Consider the following 23,304-nt stretch of genomic DNA (forward strand, 5'->3'; position numbering starts at 1 on the left):
AGAGACTGCCAATCCCCAGAAGAGGGGACGGTGGGGGAGAGATAAACCACAGAACTTATATGCATGTATGCATAAATAATGGAAATGGACAACAAAGCTGGGGACAGGGTAGGGAGGCAGGGGGAAAGGGGAATCAGTGGGGGGAAAAGGAGAAACATGTAACAAAAATAAATTAATTAATTAAAAAAAAAAAGAAAAAAAAAGCATATCATGATATCAATAAATGCTGAAAAAGCTTTCGACAAAATTCAGCACCCATTTCTGATAAAAATGCTCAGCAGTGTGGGAATAGAGAGATCATATCTCAACATAATAAAAACCATATATGAAAAACCTATAGCCAACATCATACTCAATGGGAAAAAATAAAAAGCATTCCCCTTTAGAATGCGAACAAGACAGGGATGCCCACTTTTGCCACTCTTAATTCAACAAAGTACTGGAAGTCTTAACCACAGAAATTAGATATGAAGATAAAATGAAAGGGATCCATATTGGAAAGGAGGAAGTGAAACTGTCATTATTTGCAGATTACATGATATTGTACATAGAAAACCCCTAAAGACTCCATCAAAAACCAACTAGAGTTAATAAATGAATTTGGCAATGTAGCAGGATAAAAAATTAATGTCAAGAAATCAAGGTCATTCTTATACACTAATGACGAATTCACAGAAAGAGAAACTAAAAAAAAAAATCCCATTTACCACTGTAGCAAAAAAAAAAAAAAAAAAGATACCTAGGAATAAACTGAACCAAAGAAGTAGAGGACCTCTTCAAAAAAAACTACAGGTCATTAAAAGAAGAAATATAGAAAGATATCAAAAAATGGGAGCACATATCTTATTTATGGATTGGAAGAATTAACATCATTAAAATGTCCATACTACCCAAAGCAATCTATAGATACAATGCAATCCCCATCAAAATACCATTGACATATTTTACAGAACTAGAACAAACACTCCAAAAGTTTATATGGAACCAAAAAAGACCCTGAATAGCCACAGAAATCTGGAAAAAAAAGTAGGAGGGATCACAGTACCAGATATTAGGTTATACTACAAAGCCACTGTAATCAAAACAGCTTGGTACTTGCACAAGAATAGGCATATAGATCAATGGAAAAGAACAGAGAACCTAGAAATTGACCCAAGACGATATGTTCAATTAATATTTGACAAAGGTGACAAGAATATACAGTGGAGTCAAAACAGTTTCTCAATAAATAGTGTTGGAAAAATTGGACAGCTACTTGCAAAAAAATGAAGCTAGACCAACAACTTACACCATGCACAAGAATAAACTTAAAATGTATAAAAGACTTAAATGTAACTCATGAATCTATAAAATTTCTACAAGAAAATGTAGGCAACAAAATTTCAGACATCATACGTAGCAGAATTTTCACTGATATAACACCTAAGGCAAGAGAAACAAAGGAAAAAAATAAACAATGGGACTACATCAAACTAAAAAGCTTCTGCACAGCAAAAGAAACCATCATCAAAATGGAAAGGAAACCCACCATATGGGAGACCATAATTACCAATGATGCATCAGATAAGGGAATAATTTCCAAAATATATAGAGTACTCATACAACTCAACAAAAGGAAGACAAAGAACCCAATCAAAAAATGGGCAGAGGACCTGAATAGACACCTCTCCAAACAGGACATACAAATGGCCAAGAGACATTTGAAGAAATGCTCAATGTCACTAATCATCAGACAGATGCAAATTAAAACAACAATGAGGTATCACTTCACACCTGTCAGAATGGCTGCCATCAACAAATCATCAAACAACAAGTGTTACCAAGGGTGTGAAGAAAAGGGGACCCTAGTACATTGCTGGTGGGAATGTAGACTCGTGTAGCCACTGTGGAAAACACTATGGTGTTACCTCAAGAAGTTAAAAATTGAACTGCCATTTGACCCAGTGATCCCACTTCTAGGATTATACCCTAAGAAGCCTGAAACACCAATCAGAAAGAATATATGTACCCCTATATTCATCACACAACTATTTATAATTGCTAAGATCTGGAAGCAGCCCAAGTGTCCATCAGTAGATGAGTGGATAAAAAAGCTGTGGTATATGTACACAATGGAATACTATGCAGCTATAAGAAAGAAAGATCTCTTATCATTTGAGATGACTTGGATGGACCTGGAGAGTATTATGCTAAGCGAAACAAGCCAAGCAGAGAAAGAGAATTATCACATGATCTCACTTATTTGTGGAATATAATGAACTAAACAAACTGACGAACAAAACTGACCCAAAGACATAGAGGTAGGGTACAGACTTACAAACCTCAGAAGAGGTGCTGTTGTGGAGGAATAGATAAAGCACAGAACTTGCATGCATGTACACATAACCAATGGACATAGGCAACAAAGCTGGGGATGGGTAGGAGGGTGTCAATGGTGGGGAAAAAGGAGAAACATCTGTAACAAAAATGAATTAATAAAAATAATTTAACAAATTAACATGTCTAGGTAAAAATAAAAAAAGAATATGGAAATGTAATAGAAAATTTTTTGATATTTATGGAAAAAGAAAAAAATCTACAGATCCATAAATCCCAAAGAACCTGAAGCAGAATAAATTTCCCAAACCACTTCTACACACATTACATTCAAACAACTGAAATTCAATGCTAAAAAGAAAAATCTGGAAAGAAATCAGAAAATACAAAGGAATTACATAGAGAGGAACAAAGATAACAATTCACCAGACTTTATATTTGAAACTATATAGCCTGGGAGAAAATAGAATAAAATCCTTTAATTATGGAAAAAAATCTTTCAACACAGACTTTGATACTTAGCAAAAAATGTCCTTAGAAAAATAAATGCAAAAATACAGACTTCTTTCAGGCAAGCAAAAGCTGAGAGATGTATTACCATAAGGTGTGCTAAAAAAATAAAATGTTAAAGGAAGTTAATTAGAGAAATATGATAGAAATTGAGACCTACCTAGATAAATAGCATAATGAAAAGGGTAAAAATAATGACAAGTTATAGTAAATGTTTTTCATAATTTTTCATAATGTTTTTCATAATTTTTGTTGCTTTAAAAGATAATGCAGAAGTAGTAACAATGCATTTTGTAGTTTTGACATATACAAAGTATGTTAAAAAGTATGACAAAAACAGCATGTACGGTTAAGAGAGAGAAAAGAGAAGATTCTTCCACTATACATGAAATGATATTTGAAGGTTTTGATAAGTTGAGGTATATTTTAAACTCTAAAATAAATACTGAAAAATAATATAATAATTTGCCTATATATTATGGGAAATCTTTAGAAAAAGATGTGTTATACTTTGAAAAAAAACTTTGTTAATTAAAGAAGATGATGTTCTCTTCTTATAAAACATTTGCTATAAATTGAAAATATAAATATTTTTAATGTAAGTCTTTAATCCTAAAATCAGTAAACTATCTTTTTTCATGCTGTAAACTCTCTACAAATTCAGATATAAAATAAGTAGGATTAATATGATAGAATCTAGTGGACAATAATTTGTTCTACTATAGGTACTTTTTTTTTCTTTATTGATTTTTATAGAGAGAGGAAGAGAGAGATAGAAACATCAATAAGAGAGAACATTGATCGGCCACCTTTTACATGCCCCCCACTGGGGATTTGGCCCACAACCTGGGCATGTGCCCTGACCGGGAATTGAACCAGTGACCTCCCGGTGCGTGGGTCAATGCTCAACCAATGAGCCACACTGGTCGGGCTACTATAGGTACTCTTAGCACTATCAAACATAGTAGTAAAAGCTTAAGAACATTTTGTTTTAAACATCAGGCAGTAATCTGGGGTATTCTCCTTTCCATTCCTCACTATGGGATGGAAATAATCTTGCATTATAACATCACCTTCCAGGGCATCATGTTTCAGACATTGCATTGGAAATCCACAGACAGTATGAAGAATCTCAGGCAATAACAGGGACTTTAAATGGGAGGAAAGAAGACTATTTGTTTCTTATATTTTTTACTTCATTTTTAAACTGCTATTTTGGATCCAAAAGACATAGGGAGAATAGAATATTTATCTTTTCAATTGTCATAAAACACATTCAGTTCCAATAAAACATTAAAAAGTTGAGCTTTTAATCATAATATAAGATTTTTTATAACTTCCAAATTATAGTTGTTGCTGTAATATAATTGATAGAAACACATCAAACACTGACCATTTTTTTTTGCATTAATTGAATTACATTCATTCTAATCTTTGGCTTGTTGAGGGTTTTATGCTCTGCATGGGAATGAGCAGCGACAGGGCTGGTTTTCTGAAATTTCTTTCCATCCCCCCCCCCTTTTTTTTTTTTTTTTCAGTTCTGCCTCTAGATGCTGCAGTAGATCAAAGCTTTTCAAAAGCAGCAACATGCTCATTGTCTTTCGAGTCATGGTATGATAGAGAGTGACGAAGAGGAACAAGAATGTTTGGATCAGCCACAATAGTATCTATTATGCATCCATCATAGAGGAACGAGCTGAATTGTGCAGAATTGATATGTGCCTATTGTCGAAGCCTTTTCTGTAACATCAGATAGAAGTAATCATTCCGAAGCAGGCTTTCCTGGGAAAGATATCTTTTCTCTTTCGGACGTGCATTTTTAGTGTGGTAGGTGGTTCTACAGTTAATGTAAGGCACATGAAATGAGTAATTCAATTTCAAAGAATTGCTTTTAATTACTGTGGCAATAGTAAATGATCCAGCATTGAAATATATAATACCAAGCACTGAGCTGGCGGTCCTTTGAATTAGAAATTGTTTATTTTCATATTTATATCTGGCAAGCCCCTTAAGTATGGAGAAATGCAAATGAGTCAGGGAACTGCAAATGGGTATCTGTCAAATAGGTGTCCATTAAGAGCAAAATGTATAGTGCTCTTGAGAACCTTCAAATTCATTTTCAGAAATCATAAAAATCCTACTTAGCACATGCATAATTTGTCTGGTCCCCATACTCTGAGCACTGGCTACTTTGCACTGTTTTTGTCCACTAACATTTATAATTTTAAATGAAAATATTAAATATTTTATTCTATTAAATGTTATAATACAACATCTCTGATTATGGTGTACTTCATCAAATATCCTCAGAAAGCAAATTTCCAAGGTCTTTTTCCAATAAACATTTTCCAGGGGATTTGTTTTGTAGAAAGATGTATACAAATTTATTAAAAACTGGGGCAATTTTTGTAGCTTTATAGGCACTACAACAACATACTTTTTTCTAATAGGCACATTTTTAATGTAAAGCAACCAACTTTAGATTAAAGAGAAAGAAAATATCTTGTGAGAAATTGCTCTGAAACTTCTCCATACAGCCTTATTTTTCACCTGTAGGGAAAAGATCTGTCTCTAGACTGTCCCAGGGGGTCTATCTTGAGCAGCGGAGCACCTTAAACCCAAGCACTGTGTAGACATAGAGGAGGTGACCTAAGAAACTTACCACCAGGAGCACTTCCTGTCTTGGCTCACCTGGGCAGGTATGGAGAGGTGTCTTCTCTTCATGTGGCCATGGTAAAGCTGTCTTAACCCAGTTTGGATAGACTGAAGAGAAGGTATCAGAAGAAAAGATTGAGGCCACAATCTCAAGATTTGACCAAAACCAGAATGATGTGATCTTTCTCCCTCCCTCTGGATCTATCATCTACCTATCGCTCTAATTATTTACCAACCTACACATACATCTATATACACACATCTGCATCTACACCTATACCTATATTTATATCTACATCTGTAGCTATAGCTATATTGTTCTTGTGAGCCCTTGGCTTGTATCAGTAGTTCATTTGCACCCTCGCTGCAAATATCTCTATTGAACTGCACGTTGTCTAGACACAAGGACATGTCCTTTCTCTTCTATAATGTGATACTTGTGTATAGACATAGGATAGAATCATACATGGGCTTGATTGTGCTACTTACCTTCCTAGTTAGAATTAATGTCATTTAAATGAATACATTTCCTGCTACTACACCTGGAAAATCATTACTGATTTGTAGGCACACTGACATAAATTATCATTCTTGATATTAATATGATTATAATGTTGAGTTCTATCAAAAGTCTGCTTTAATTTGGCATTAAATACTTCCATTTCTTGCCATGTGTTGCCATGTGTAGATTAATAATGAATAGTATCGAGACCTTTATTTTACTGTTTTTTTTTTTAAGTTTAATACAGTTCAAAACCTAATATATTTGCATCTGAAACAAAACTAAAGCACTGTAAATTAATATCTGAGGAATAATGTATCTCCAAATTTTCACCACAAAATGTTTATTAGGAAAGTCAAAAGTAAGAGAAATTGTGTTTGTAGAGAACACAATTTGACAAAGTTAAGGGGAATTGTAGTCTACTAAATCAAATATGTAAAAATTTGGCAAATAAATATTTATTGTGATTATTCATGCTTTATTTTAAAAACAGTTTGAATAACTTCACTCAGTGTTAATTAACCTTTTATGAGTTTTTATTTTTAAAAGTTTCTAATGAATGTTGCTTTTATCCATCCTGCTCTAACAGTCTGTTCTCATATCAAAATGTTTTATAAAAATCTAAAAAATGATATTTTTATACTACTTTAATGATTTTTAAGAACTAAATTTTCAATTGATATAATTAAGTTGTAATAATGGACAACATGCAAAATGTATCTGTAAAGAAGATTGAAGGAATTATTAACAACCTGAATGGACAAATTTCCTAATTCATTCTTGGTTTATAATCACAGTTCATTGTCTAAATTAGGACTTCAATTTGACATTCTTTTTCTGTTATATTTTCAGATGATTCTTACTATATCCCCACACCAACTGCTATCTAGGAACTAATAATGTCACAAGAAACCACTGCAGGTCCTATTTCACAACACTGCTAAGGGCTGAAATAATTGTATTCTCCAAAATTCATGTGTTGAAGCCCTAAGCATCATGTGATGGTGTTTGGAAATGGGGCATTTAGAAAGTAATTATGTTTTCTTGAGGTCACGAGGGTGGGGCCTACAGTATGAGATTAATGCCCTTATCAAAAGAAACACCAGAGTCTACTTCCCAGCTGCTTCCCCCCACACAAGGAAGAGGTTAGGTGAGCCCACAGTGAGGTAGCAGCTGCTTCTCCACCAGGAGGAGGGGTCTCAGGGTGAAACTTACATGCCAGCATAGGATCCTGGACTGTCCAGATCCAGACTGTAAGAAATACATTTCTGTTGTTTAAGCCACAGAGCTAAGATATTTTTGTTATGACAGCACCAGCTGACTCAAGCCAGCCCTGGTTCATGCTTCAGTTGGTTTTCTTCGGTTGTTAGAAGCTGACCCTGACCAAATAAGCAAAACAAAAGGATATAATGGAAAGATGCCAGGGAGCTCACAAAATTAAAGAAAAAGAAGAACCACCAGAACATGAGAATGGTTTGAATGGAGAACTGCCTTGCATACTGCAGTAGCAGGAGTAAGCTCGCCATCTTCCTGGGCATTTCCATCCGAAGTCTCAGCATCTACTGCCCTCAGTCCAAACACCTTCCATTCTCATGTCTTTGCTTACGATGCAAATTCCCATCAGAGAGAACAACTTGGTCTGTCTGGGAGTTGGTAACATTTAATCTGGGGTTTTTGAATCAGTTTTTTGAATCAAATGATCTTTTTTGGGGGTGATTTTCATCTTCTAGTTTGGTGAACAACATGGTGTATGTATTATAATTTAAAAAGGAATGCTGGTTGAGGACAGTTTAAAGAGCACAGGAATTTGTCCCGGGGAGATATGAAACCATTGCCTTTGAAATCATCGTGCTTTTTGATTTCTCCATGTTTTCCATCATATCTTGAATCATTTTTTGTAACTGGCATTTCCCTAGAAAATCATTCCTTTTTATTCAGGTTTTCAAATTTCTTAGCATTCAATAACACAGATTATTTTTTACAATGAAGAATTGGATTTTTCTAGTTTTATTGAGATGTAATTGACATATAACATTGTATTAGTTTAAAGTATATAACATAATGACTTGCTATGTATTAAATGCTATATGATTATTCAAATGAAAGCAAGTTTAGGATAATACTTTATCACAATTTTTTCCCAAAATTCAGAAATAAATTTTACTCATAGTTGCATTGATTAGGACTATTATGATTTTTTCCTTTCCTGCTAGTTCGTGTACTAAGACAGTTAACCTTGGTCTCTAAGCTCTATGGTATGTAAATAGCAATTTAAAACTTTTTATTCAGGATATGAAACAGTTTGATTCATTATTTTAAGAAATAACCATGGTAAAATAAAAAAAAAGCCAAGAAACTTAAGTAGAATATTTTATTAAAATATTCACAATATACAACAATGACAAGGTTCTAAATCAGATTCCATGAACACATTCAATATATTCAGCAAGATTATTTATTCTTAAAGGTAATAATTACAGTAGTATTCTGAATCCCCTCTATATTTATTATTGCATAAAATAAGTTTCTATGAGATTCAACAGATTAAAATGTTTTACACACTACACACACTCGATAATACTTGATCTTGATGGTGCTATTAGAGATGATTGGATATGGTATGCAGGCTTCCTGATGTTGTGCCATATAATGGATTAGAGAAGGAGTATACAGAACTCTAAAAAAAAAACACATTGAAAGGTTAGAATTTTAGACAGTAAAATAATAAACATTTTTTCTAGATCATTCAGACGACTGACTTTTTAATGAAATTCCACTGGAATAATAGCTAGAGCATCCCCAATTCTTCCTCTAGTACCCCCAATTCTTCCCCCAGTACCCCCAGTCTACACAGCCTAAGCCTCTGGCATGAGCCGTCTGAGTGTGTGCTGTCTTCCGTGCATCAGAGCCACTGGTTCACCCTGGGATGGGGGCAGTTGTCAGTATCTTGACTACTTCTTTTTTATGTGCTGGTGTCTCCAAGCCTGCTGTATTTCTTATCGTTCGGTTAAAGAAAAGAAAACCCAAAATATAAAAGAAACAACCAACAGCTTTCAGTAGGGAGAGTTATATTTTGCAGAGTATGTTTTAAAATCTAAAATGTAGGACATCCTCTAGGACAAACAACCTGATTGTTTTAAGAAATAAATTTTTTTTTTTTAAATAAAAGGGAAAATGGAACCTAAAGATGAAAAGAAATTTAAGAGACACATCTACCAATTTGGATGCCTATACCTTATATTGATCTTGATTTTTTTTTAAATAGCAACAAAAACAACAAATATAACCCCCCATACTTATTTATGAGACATTGGGATAGCTTGAACACTGAGTATCTGGTGGCATCAAGAAATCGTTGTTAAATGTTTAGCTGAGATACTGTGGCTATGTTTTTCAAAAGTCCTCATATTCCTTAAATGCACAACTGGAGTCTTCACAGGTGAAATTAAATGATATCTGGGATTTCTTTAAAAACACTCTGGTTGACACCAAAAGTGAATCTTACCATAAACTGTGGACTCTGGGTGATCAGGACATGTTATGTAGGTTCATCAGTTGTAACAGATGCAGCCCCTGCTGTGGGATGTTGGTGATGGAGGGGCTATGCGTGTGGGGTCGGCAATACTGGGAGCGCCCTGCACGCATGCTCAGTTTTGCCGTGAGCCTGAAACTGCTCTAAGGACAATAAAGTCTCCTTGAAAACACACTGGCGCTCAGGTGAGGGAGGAAATGGGTGGCAATAGGAGTGAAGCGAGAGCGACCAGGGGTGTCAATGGTTGAATTTGGCTAACTGGTCGCAGTGCTCATTATACAGTTTCCTCAATTTCTGTATCAGAATATGAGCATGTTCTCCGAGTGTTTAGAAGAGTATTTTGGAGAAGTCTATTTGTTTTCATGTCAGTGAAGGATCACCGAGTTTAATGAATAAAAAGGCATGTTTTTCCTGAAACAACAGAAATCAAAATAGCACCAAAGGTCAAGAGCAATTACAGGGTTTCTTCTCTAGCCATTCTTAAAGGAAGGAGAAAGGAATGTGAAAGAGGAAAATTTTTTTTTTATTAGAATAGAAAGTAAAAAGAAACTGCTTGTAAGGTTTTCTAGAGTCGCCAGTTGCAATGCCATGTGTATGCACAGTAGAAAGCACCTCGAAGGGTGGGGCTTTGCGCGGCTCTTCCTGTGCCCCCGAGGGGCCGCCTTCTCAGTGCGAAGCAAAGGATGCACCGCACTGTCCCAGCTTACATTTAACTATTGCCGGTTGATGAGAAATTAATATTAAAATTGCCAAACTTAAAACAACACCTTTCCCCCCATATTATTAGCATCTTTCAGATACTAAAAGTTAAAGTGAAATGAAGATAAACAAGATTAAACTTCCTTTTCTTTAGTAAAAATAAAAATAGATTTATATTATATCTTCCTACTTTGTCAAAAAGATGCATTTGGTTTCTTTTCTTTTTTTTTTTTTTTTACATCCTCACTTAAAGATATTTTTCCATTTATCTTCAGATAGAGTGGGAGGTGTGTGGGGGGAGAGAGAGAGAGAGAGAGAGAGAGAGAGAGAGAAACATTGATGTGAGAGAGACACATCAATCAGTTGCCCGACCAGGGACGGGGACCAAACTGCAACAAAGGTGCGTGCCTTTGACCGGAATCGAACCCAAGACTCTTTGATCCGCAGGCTGATGCTCTAAAAGCCAAACAGGCTAGGGCTCATTTGGTTTCTTAAATATGCATTTATTACCCATTAAGTAGAATTATATTTCACTTTTATTCGCTGTCTTGATTAACTTGACAAATCACCCAAATTAATTTTCTCTGTGCTCTGGGAATTTGTTTTCAATCCTCCCAAAACAATACAAAAGTTGTGTGACATTGTCATTGATGAAAACAGAAGGAAGTCAAGGGTGGTGCTGGACGTCAGCCTCTCCAACTAAACCTCAAAACTATTAGAAACCACCTGATCTGATACCTCTGCTACTATTTCAATAACAGTAACAACTGTTCCTGGCTTATTTTCATCACTTCGACAAGAGATTACATTTCATGTAACATTTGTAAAATCAGATATGAGGAAGCTTTCATAGACAGGAGGAAGGGACGCGCTACGGCTAATCCCATTATCCCCAATGAATGCTCACATTTCCTACTTCAGAAAAGAATGAGAGATTCTACCTGCCATTTTCTCTCTAGCCTACTGCTTATGCTGGTAAGGAACAGCCCCAAAGAGAGCCAAGGAAGATGGAATGCACTTATTTCTCTTTTTGTCTCCTGAGTTTTCAGGTGAAGGCCCTCACTGCCCACACCTACATCGGGAGAGAACCCAGAATGCCGTCCTCCCTTTCGTCTTCGACAGTAAACTATGAGGAACAGTCAATGAGTGGTTACTGTGATTAGCTGACTAACATTCTGTGGGTTAAACGAATATTTTCCAGATTTGTCAGTTCTCTGAGTATGAACAGTGACCACAAAGCCATTTAACAGTGAACTGATTTTATAAGCAGATTGAAACTGTCCTGAAATGGAAAATTCTCATAACACATTTAGAGAGACTGAAACTGCTTTCCACCCTCAGATGGAATGAATCCACAAAAATATTCCTCCTAGTGAAAACGTGTGCAAACAACACTGTGTGTGTGTGTGTGTGTTTCCGCTTCTGAAACAATACAGTTCACCATTACCTCTTACCTCTGATTTCTCTGGGTGGCTCCAACTTCCGTAGACTGGATTAGCAAATGCACAATTAACACTTCCTTTGGTTTTCCTTAGAGCACACAGGACCACAAAAATAAAAAATAAAAAAGAATAAGTATTGAAATGTATGTTTTTAGGTTATTATCTGCTAGGCATCTGTGAGAGACATATTGTCTAACCAGTGTACTTATGTTTATGAACGTATTTTCACCAGTAAAGTTCTTTTGTGCCTGACACTAAAGCAACCACATTCTTGAGAGCACATGTTATTTGACCTCTAAATATTTAGATTTAAATAAACCCACACAAAGACAAAAATGGTGTAAGTTGGTCTTAAAAATGATGTCTTAACATGTTCCTCAAATAATATAAGGGGTGCAACATTACAAAGAACAATGTAAGGCTGCACTAGTTATAAGGAAAGGTCACCCTGATGTCCCTGAGACTTTGAAAGTGCCAAGCCCTCACCTCCTGAGGCCCTTTTTCCATGACAGTATCTGTCTTAAAGATTTATGGCATCACGGTCTTTAACATTTCAAACAGAAATTTAAATATGAGTGTTTTGAAGAGTTCTTGATGTTAATGTCTCCTTTGATGAATCACGAAGAGACCTGTCCTAGGTGAGCTCACATATTGGTCTAAATCCACATAATTCACTCAAACATACTGGGCTCCTAAATGATCATTCTCTTTTTATACTTCAATTACTTAAGAGTCAGTAGACTTATCATAAGACAACTAGCTCTGGAATAGTTGCTCCCACTGGTAAAGAAAAAATGTCCATTACAGTAACAAAAACAAATATCGCCAGATAAACAAATATATCCTATTAAAGACAGAAGAAGGATCACATACGTGGACACACATACACATAATGGAGAATGGAAGACCAATTCCAGAATGATTACCAGGGTCTGGCGGACAACCGAAGGAAAATATATTCGTGAATACTTTTGCCTAATTACTGTGTCATGATGGTGCGTTTTTCAATAATATACCTTCAAATCCTAAAAGAAAACGTAGTAAAGAGGAAGCTTTTGATGATTTGCTTTTTGAAAATAAATTGTCACAGGCATGACCTCTTATTTCAGCCAGCAGACCAACCATACGGTCCTCCTCTTAAAAGAGTAGCCCCACCACATCATCTGGCTAATTGTGTTTGGCTACATTCTCCCTGTGGATTCAGCATCTTCTCAGCTTCCTGACCTCCACGGTGTCTGTGCAATTGGCTTAAATATGCAGAAGCCTCAACAGTTCACCCTCACTGAGTCTACATTTTGGTTATTGATGAAGGGGGTAATAGCAGCCTTTTTGTGAGTTTTATTTTGGAAAAAAAAATCATTGAACACTCTTCAGTGTTGAGGGAACAAGTATCATTAATTGAATACTTATGAGTTGAGTTGCTCCAATTAAATCAAACAAGTGGTGCTTGATTTCTTGCCTTTTCTTCCTCCAAGTCTAATCGATGTTAAATTCTCAGACCAGTAAGCTCAGTAAACGGTATAGGTAGAGCATGAGCAGGGCTGCTCTCAACGTTGAGACTTGGGGGGAAATGGAGAGCAGCTTTGAAACGTGTCAAAATGTCACCCTGGCTGGTGTGGCTCAGAAGTAAGAGTGTCGGCCGTGGACCAAAGAGTCCTGGGTTCGATTCCAGCCAAGAGCACATACCTCAGTTGCAGTTCGTCCCCGGTCCTGTTTGGGGTTGTGTGGGAGGCAACCAGTCAGTGTATCTCTCTCACATTGATGTTTTGATGTTTCTCTCTCTCTCTTCCTCTCTCTCTTCTCTCTCTCTCTCTCTCTCTCTCTCTCTCTCTCTCTCTCTCTCTCCAGATCTCCAGCTCTATCTGATGATCAATGTAAAAATATCCTTGGGCGAGGGTTATTAAAAAAACAACAACAAAGAAGTGTGTCAAAATATCAAAAAAAAAGTCGGTACAGGAGAGATTGACATGGAGGTGGGGAGAATCAAAACAGAATGAAAGTTAGGGAGCAGGCAAAGAGGGGACAGCCACAGATACCCACAGCTCAGAAAAATTAATCTCGGCTGAAATCAGGCATGAAAGCAGGAAGCAGGAGGAAACCCAAACCATAGGACGAGAGAGGACAGACGGTCCAAAGGCTGGGCAGGCGACCAGGACCTGGGGGGCAGGCTTGACAGCCAACCGCATAGAAGTGAGGTACCAGCAACACAGAAGATCTTGACATGAGGCGATTATTTTTGGCTTTGGACCGCTGGGACCACAGATGACCTAGACCAGGACTGGCAGGCAGCAGGCAGGTAAACTGATCGGTTTCCCAGCCCTGTTAATTCAGCTATTCATCTACTGTCTTCTGAAATAATTTTAAGTCTTAAGCAATTTTTTTTATTAAAATGAAAAAAGAAATCTAGGTGGCTGTCCTTTAGGGTATCCGGTGACTACAAAGAAAGAAAGGTGCTACTTCAGGGAAAGGATGTGAAATTGTAATAAAGAGGAAAGGGTCACAGTATGAACAGTGGAAGGTGAGCCATGATTAATCCTTCCCACTTCAAGTTATCTTTCTTAGCAATCTCAAACTTTTATTTTTTCCAGATCAAAAGATATCTCCCACCATTGGAAACCTCTGAATGATTAGGATTAATTCTTAATGCTTTTCCTATTTATGAGGTATTAAGTGAATTTCTAATGTTAACTCTATACATTCACGATTTCAAGTTCTGTGATATAATTTTCTATCTTTATCCACGTTATAAGTTTGATTTCCAAACATAAACAATATTACTTAAAATGATGAGTCCTTATATGAAGAAAACAAAATGTGTGTTAATTACGAAGAGTTCTGATAGTTTGGACACCGTATGGTACGATGCGAAACCTGCGTTGGGGTTAAAAACGCCGCGTTTACCTTGCCTCGCCTGTGGACAGGCTGATGGGTCAGAGGGTTCCGAAAGAGCTGAGCCTCAAAGAATCTAACCACCTCCAGGAACAGCAAGGAATTGACTAAGGCGTTCGGAGTAGGGGGGAAAACCCTGCATGGATCACATCGGTTTTCCACCCATAACTTATCCATCCACTTCGATTATTACTAAACTCCTGCTCCATCCAATCTGTGCAGACACTGTATAAAGTGGTATTCTGAGCGGATTATAGAGAATGTCAGCGCAGAACTAGGGTAATTCTGATGAGAATTCCCGGTTTAAATTTAGTAAGCATGTGTATACTTCTCAAAGAATTCACATCACGGCGTATTAACCAAAAATGTTTGGTGTTAATGAAAAACATGGAAGGGTTTATAACAGATATCTTAAATTATTGTAAATGGACAATAAGGGAAAACAGAAAGAATAAAACAAAAACTCATCTATGTTGAATACAGTAAACACGACTTTGAGGTAAACGTTTATTTTACTTTATATATATATAGGGGTTGGCAAAGTAGGTTTACAGTTGTGAGCAGGTGAAACACAGTTTTTAACCTTTTATTATTATTACTATTACTTATTTTATTATTTTCTATATGAACAACTGTAAACCTACTTTTGTCCAGCCTTGTATTTTAATAGCCTTATTGAATTATAATTCACACACCATGCAATTCACTCAAAGAATGTAATTCAATATTTAAAGGTAATATTGATATTAACTTAATTCATTATTAATTAAATTTACTGCGGTAACATAACACAAATTTATCTACTCTAGATACTTCCTATGAGTGAAATCATACAATATCTCTCATTTTGTGTCTGGCTTATTTCACTTAGCATAATGCATTTTTTTTTGTTTGTCGCTTAATCCTCACCTAAGGATCTTTTTCCATTGATTCTCTTTTTTTTTTTATCCTCACTTGAGGACATTTTCCCATTTTTTTGCTCAGATAGAGTGGGAGGGAGAGAAAGGAAGAGGGAGAGAGAGAAACATCGACGTGAAAGGGACACATCGAGTGGCTGCCACCCGCACGACCAACCAGGGCCGGGGACAAACTGCAACCGAGGTTCGAGCCCTTAGCGGGAACTGAACCTGGGTCTATTTGGACCACAGCCAACACTTTAGCCGCTAAGCCAAACTGGTCAGGGCCCGTTGATTCTTTAAGATAGAGTGAAAGGGAGGGAGGGAAGGAGGGAGGGAGGGAGGGAGAGAGAGAGAGAGAGAGAGAGAGAGAGAGAGAGAGAGATGAGAGACATATTGATTGGTTGCCTTTCGAATGACCCCACTGCCAGGGATCGAACCTGCAACCCAGGTGTATGCCCTTGATCAGGGATTGAACCTGTGATCCTTCTGTACATGGGCCTGCCTCTAACTACTGAGCAAACTGTCCAGGGCTTAACATAACATAAATTTGTTTTTTAAATCCTCGCCAGAAGATATTTTTTCCATTGGTTTTCGGAGAGAGTGGGAGGGTTAAAGGGAGGGAGAGAGAGAAACACCCATGTGAGAGAGACACATCGATTGGATGCCTCCCGCACAACCCCATCCAGGGCCGGGAACTGAACCGCAACCGGAGTACGTGCTCTTGACCATAATTGAACCCTTGACTCTTTGGTCTGCAGGCTGTTCTTCCAACCACTGAGCCAACGTGGGTAGGGCAAGTATAATGCTTTAAAGTTCATCTATATGGTAGCATGTACAAAAGCTTCAATCATTTGTATTGCTGAATAATATTTCATTATACTCATATATTACAATTTGTTTATTCATTCATCTGATGATGGACATTTGAGCTGTTTCCACCTTTTAGCTATTGTGAATAATCTGCTATGAACATTGTCATATAATTATCTGAGTCTTCATTTCAATTCTTTTGCATGTACAATTAGGAGTAGAAGGAAGAATCAGTTTTCCATAGCAACTGCATCATTTTACATTTCCACCAATATTTTATAAGGTTTTCTATTTCTCTACCTTCCCAGAAACACTTGTTATTTTTTTTTGCTGTTATTATTATTGATATTCTAATAGGTGTGAAGTGGTATTGAATTGTAGTTTAGATTTGCATTTTCCCTAATGACTATTGACGTTAGTATTGGCCATTGTGTCTCTTCTTTGAAGAACCATCTATTCGTGTCTGCTTTTTTTTTTTTAATTGGATTGTTGGTCTCTTTGTTGTTGTTGCAGTTTTTATGAATTCTGGATATTGAACTCTTACTAGATATATAACTTCAGATATTTTTTTCTGACTTTGTAGGTCATCTTGTCACTTGATTGTGTCCTTTCATGCATGAAAGTTTTTGATGAAGTCCAGTTTAATTAGTTTTTCTTTTGTTTTGTATTTTGGGTTATGCAGATTTACTCCTATGTTTTCTTCTAAATGTTTTATGGTTTTAGCTTTTATATGCATATCTTTGATCCATTTCAAGTTAATTTTTTGCATGTTGTGTGATAGAGGGCCGACTTCATTCTTTTGCATGTGAAAATGCAGTTGTCCCAGCACTGTCTGTTCAACAGACTATCTTTCCTATTGAATGTACTAGGTACCCCTGCCAAAAATCAATTGGCCATAGATGTATGGGTTTATACTTGGATTATCAATTCTTGTCCATTGATCTAGTCCGCTTTTATGCTCATACCTCACTGTTTAGTTTGCTTTAGCTCTAGGGGAAGTTTTGAAATCAGGAAATGTGAGTTCTCCAACTTTGTCCTTTATCGAGATTATTTTGGCTCTTTAGTGCATTTGCACTAAATTCACAGTTTCTGTATGTACCTGAGGATCAGTTTTCCATTTCTGCAAAAAAGGCTATTGGGGTTTTAATAGGAAATGTGTTATATCTGTAGATTGCTTTGGGTAGTCTTGACAGGTTGACACTATTAAGTCTTCCTAGCCATAAACTTGAAGTATCTTTTTTATTGATTTAGATTTTCTTTCATTTCTTTTAGCATCACTGTAATTTTAAGCATTGAATTGTTTTACTTTCCTGGTTAAATTTATTCCCAGGTATTATATTCTTTTAGATTCTATTGTCACATGTGATTGCTTTCTTAATTTCTTTTTCTGAATTTGCATTGCACATATTTAAGAGGACAACTGATTTTTGTGTGTTGATCTTATGTCTTGCAACTTTGCTGAATTCATTTATTAGCTCTAGTGACTTTCTTGTATATTCTTTGGGATTCTCTATATATACACAGTCAGGCTGTTTGTAAATAGATGTAGTCTTATTTCTTCCTTTCCAATTTGGCTTTCTTTTATTTATTTTTATTGTATAATTGCTCTGGTTAAGTTTTTGTATTACACTCTCTGAAATTGGGGGTACTTATAACATAGCTATCAAGTTGATTTGAAGGGCTAAACATGCTAATTAACTTAGCAGGATACTCATTGGGACTGTGTGTGTGAAAGAAATTGCTCTCATGCTTCCACTAATAAAATGATTTCTATATATTGTTTCTAAATGTTAAAGAGTATTCTAAGATCCAAAATAACAATTGTCTTGAGTTAAGAAAAATGATGCTCTACAATCTGATCCTTAAGGAACAGAAAGACAGAATGTTGATTCTGTAATTTATCATCTTTCATATTCATTTATTTATATGTATCCAACATTTCTAGGACATATACCATGTACCAAACACTGTGTTAGGTCCTGGACTTACAAGGTTGATCAGTATATGGTTCCTGTCTCTAGAACTCCTTTTGGAGGGTGGCAGCTAAGAGACTTCTGTCTCTTAGATGAAATTACATCTTTATAAAATGCCTACCACCAGTAGATGCCCACTAATAGTTGAATGCTCTTCTCTTTACCTTTGTTTCTTATTCTTTTCTCCTTTTGTCATTTATATCTTCTTTTAAACTTAACCCCAAAGCCTGGGATTCATGAAGTGATACTAGCATAAAGAAAAAGAATGAGGAAGTATCAAACTTAGTAATAATAATCACTGTTGTACTTATTCATTTTTTTAAAAAAATAGATCTATTAATTTAAAGCTAGCAAGGACCTTTGTAATCATCTCGTTATTGACTTTTTAACAGATGGGCAACTAAGATTCTTCCCCAACTAGACTGTAGAAGGATTTTTCTGGTTTTCTTTTCTATCTCATCACCAAGTGAAGCATGTATTGTGGTGGGAATCAACTGAACGTTTACAGAAGGGGTAATTTCATGAATGCATACAGTCTGAAGGCTTAATGATGGAACAGATGTCACTGACCTACCCTGTCCCCCGTGCCTGCTCCCAACAATATGCCTTATCAGTATCCTGAGAGAGAGGACAGTCCTGTTTTGCTGTTGTTATCATGGAGCCACATTAGTGTTTAGCTTTCTGTTCCACTTAGCACAAGACTTTAAGTGGGCGGGGGGCCAGCTTCTGCCTTCCACCCGTTTCCACTCTGTTTCCAGCCAGTTAAGTGCAGCCAGAGAAGCGGCTGGGGCTTCCCTGAAGATGAGCGGAGTCTAGAAGGATAGGGAGGGGCCTTCTGTCCCTTTCTCTTGCATAGAAACAAAAAACGTCCCATTATCAGAGGAAAATTACTTTAGCACAAATAACTTATTTTATAATATTTGAAAAATAAATGTTTGTGTTCTTCATATAGTATGTGTTCCTTAAAAATAAGAGGCACGAAATGTTTATGTATAAATATCAGGGTCTTGAAATAAATTTTAGGCTATAAAGTATTTGATTTGTTACTACTAAGAAAAATGTTTTCTAACCATAAAAATACATGTCACATATATATTTTTTTAAATGATCCATCTACATTATGAAATACAATCATTTCATTGGTGGAAATAGAATTCATTTATTCTGAGAGTCATGCCTATTACATTTAATTTTGCTTAACCTGATTAATGGTGAATCTGGGGTGTCTCAGAAAAGTAAATCGCAATTCTACTCTCTCTATTTTTATCAGTCATTTTAAACTATTTTTTAAAAAATTAAAATTTTTAATTACAGTTGACATACAATATTATGTTAGTTCCAGGTGTACACTCTGGTGATTAGACATATAACTTACTAAGTGATCATCCCAATGAATCTAGTACCCAACTCCAACCACAATTATTACAATAACATTCCCTATGCTGTACTTTATATCCCCATGACTATTCTGTAACTACCAATTTGCATTTCTTTTTTAAATTCATTTTTTCTTTATTGATTTTAGAGAGAGAGGAAGTGAGAGGGAGAGAGAGATAGAAACATTGATGAAAGAGAACATCACCTGCCACCTCCTGCACGCCCCCCACTGGGGATCGGGCCCACAACCTGGGCATGTGCCCTGACCGGGAATCGAACCAGAGACCTTTTGGTGCATGTGGCTCAACCACTGAGCCACACCTGCCAGACCCAATTTGTATTTCTTAACCCCTTCATCCTTTTCCCCCAATTCCTCTCCCACCTAGCAATCATCAAAATATTCTCTATATCTATGAGTCTGTTTTGTTCTGCTTTTTCATTCATTTTTTTTTAGAATCCTTTGTTAATAGATATGCATTTTTTTTTCCATTTTATTGTTTATATTTTAGATCCTTTTCTCCTTCTTTTTCTTCTTAAAGAAAACCCTTTAACAGTTCACGTAATACTGGATTAGTGGTGATGAACTCCTTGAGCTTTTCCTTATCTGGGAAGCTTTTTATGTGTCCTTTGATTTTAAATGATTGCAACCAGTCCTTCCAGTGAATTGGCCTGGGGGTAAATCCCTCCCATTGATGTGCCAACAACAATCAAGGCTCAATTAGGACAGGAAGGTGTACACAGCCCACATCAGCAGGAGCGCTCAGCTTGGGTGAACTGGACCCTACAGAAACCTACTCTATTAGGCTACTCTCCCTACCTGGGAGACACAGAAGCTCTACACAATGCATTAACTCTTCCTTTGGGCTTTTTTCCCCAAATGTTTCTAGTCCTAAGACTTTGTATGAAGCCCTTTTGAGTGTGTTAATGTTTCAGATAAAAGGAAAATATATTACAAAATCTAATAAAGAAGAAATATTTCTGGGTTTCTACTTTACCTGTATCTGTTTTTAACATTTCTTAATCTGGGCACTCATAATTTTTTTCTGTCTCATCATAAAAATGAATAAGTGATGCTTTATTTTCCTTTTGTTTCCTGATTTTAGCACCTAGAAGTATGAGTGTTGTTTGTTTGTTTGCTTTATCTTGGTTTGTTCATTTTGAACTTACAGTGATAGAAGGAGAGCAGTGCATTGTGTTCCTATAATTCACACACACCATCATATTTCTATTCTCGAAACCTTAGACAAGTTTTATTTTACACCTGGTTTCTTTTTTCTTTATCCTCACCCAAGGACATTTTCCCATTTTTATTCAGACAGAGTGGGAAGGAGAGAGAGAGAGAAACATCGACATGAAAGGGACACATCGTGTGGCTGCCACCCGCATGACCAACCAGGGCTGGGGACAAACTGCAACTGAGGTACGAACCCTTAGCGGGAACCGAACCCTGGTCTCTCTGGACCACAGGCCGACACTTTAACCGCTGAGCAAAACCGGCCAGGGCTACACCTGGTTTCTGATAATTTCCCATAAAAATTTTAGTCTGTTTGAATAGACTGTTTTTAAGGAGAGTTATCACCAATTTTAAAATTTAGACAATATTTTGGTTTTTTTTTAAATAAGGACAGATTTTCTGGCTGGTGTGGCTCAGTGGTTGAGTGTAGACCCATGCACCAAGAAGTCGTCGGTTCGATTCCCAGTCAGGACACATGCCCGGGTTGTGGGCCAGATCCCCATTGGGGAGCATGCAGGAGGCGGCCAATCAGTGTTCTCTCTCATCGATGTTTTTCTCTCTTCCTCTCACTTCCTCTCTCTCTCAACTCAATAAAGAAAAAATAATAATAAAATATGGACAGATTTATGGTAATTTGCAGAGATAAACACTATAGAAGATTGTAAAACAAATAACAAGTAGATAGGAAGTTGGAGAAAGGGAGTCTGAGAACTAGAAAATAGAGCTGAGCCAGAGGCAACGAGATGGACAGTACATGAAATGGGTATGGTGAGAGTCTATATATTTATTAAACGTAGGATACAAATTTGCCTTTAAGATTCATGAATTCAAATTTAAGCAGGACAATCAGTTGCATAGGTCTCACTTTCAAAAAGAAACAAACTGGGTATTTAGTAGCACATCTTCACCAACTCAGAGAGGAGACTTAACTTGCGTTGCTGTGCATCCTGGTACCATAATCTAAGTTAACAAAATAAACTCTCAAATGTTACTTTAGGAAAATTGCTAATGGGTCTCACTAGATTGTCCACTCATGTCATTCAAAATATCAGACTGACCTATGCTAACATGTGCTTTGTAGAAACTATTTGGAAGAAGGTAGTAGCAAGAAGGGGAATGAATTTTATGGAAACTTGAAGCACAGAAGGGCCTTCGAGAATTTGATTTGGGGGCATTTTGTGTTTATGTTTATCATAAAAAAGTCACCAAGATTGCAATATGTAGTGCATAATTAGAGTTGGCACATTAAATCTGTTATAAGAATTTGTAGGTAGAATAAATTACATGACATCAGGAGGCGATATAAGAAAAATAAAATGAGTCTATTTAATCAACCTTTTCTCATTGAATGTATATGCCTATAAGTACTATATATTATCTTACTACTTACTGCTAAAGAGAAAAGGGAAGAAATTATGCTAAGTAGTAAATGGAGATATTCAGCTATATAATGGTCTCTACTTCTGGCAAGATGATGAATTTTAAAAAAAGAATTAAAACAAACAATCTGGAAAAAATAGGAAAGGAAGAAAAGAAGCAAGCCAATTTGGAAAAACAGAACGGAATGTCTATGAGCTCAAGTTTTCATTTCCAAGCCCGAAAGGAACAAGCTGAACCAAATGTTTGGGTGAAAATGTTCAGAAAGAATTGGGTTTGCAAACATAACCAGAAATGCCACAAAGGGGAGAGGAAAGGATTAATCATCCGGGGTCACAAAACCAAACAACCAGGACACCTAATTTCACTAAACTCATTCACATGTTACAGCAGCTGCCTAATTCCCTCCTACTCTTTTAAGGCAGGAAATAAATATCGCTGCCCACAAAACCTGTCACTGTTTAATGCGATCTCGCTGTGGCAGAGTGCTTAGATGGGAATCTGCCCAGGAATATGGATGCAATTAGTATGAATAAAGCTGACCCAGGTTCCTGTAGCTTAACCTGAAGGAGACCCCATGCTGCCAATGGGGGCGCAGTCTCCACCGGGCTCCCCTCCTCCGACTGCAGTGTTAGCACATTCACAACCGCCTAACGTGAACCAGATGCGGAGCAGGAGGGTCCTTCCGAAGTATATTTGATAGCACACTTGGAAATGTTTTCTTGCCCTAGTAAAATTACTAGGAGCCGATCTTTAGGGAATAACTAGAGAGGAAGATAAAGATTTATACAGAAAGAGGCTCATCACAAACGACTGATGATAATGAAACATTAGATACGACCTAATGTCTAATAACAAGAGAACGGTCAAATGATGAGACGTACATGAGAGAGCATTAGTGAACCCTTTCAAATAATGCTTTATTGGTGTAAGGACGACATTTCTCAAAGTGTGGTCTGTGGACTGCTGGAGGTCCTAAGACATCTCCAGGGGCTATACCATTCAAGACGGTTTTCATGATAAGACCAAGGGGTAAAAGATTCATTCAAAGTGCAAGCTAAACCAATTAATTTTATTATAACACACGTT

The 23,304-nt window shown here is 36.6% G+C and overlaps 1 protein-coding gene across 1 annotated transcript in view; it reads right to left on the reverse strand.

The window, feature by feature from the left end:
* Positions 1 to 8,582: 8,582 nt before the first annotated feature.
* MALRD1 (MAM and LDL receptor class A domain containing 1) overlaps positions 8,583 to 23,304 on the reverse strand; it is a 594,562-nt gene continuing 579,840 nt past the window's right edge. Inside the window, 2 exon segments of the mRNA XM_036270540.1 lie at positions 8,583 to 8,660; positions 11,669 to 11,744. Coding sequence (XP_036126433.1) covers positions 8,583 to 8,660; positions 11,669 to 11,744 — 154 coding nt within the window.

Source organism: Molossus molossus, unplaced genomic scaffold (assembly GCF_014108415.1).
Source record: "Molossus molossus isolate mMolMol1 unplaced genomic scaffold, mMolMol1.p scaffold_m16_p_1, whole genome shotgun sequence".
Classification (NCBI taxonomy): domain Eukaryota; kingdom Metazoa; phylum Chordata; class Mammalia; order Chiroptera; family Molossidae; genus Molossus; species Molossus molossus.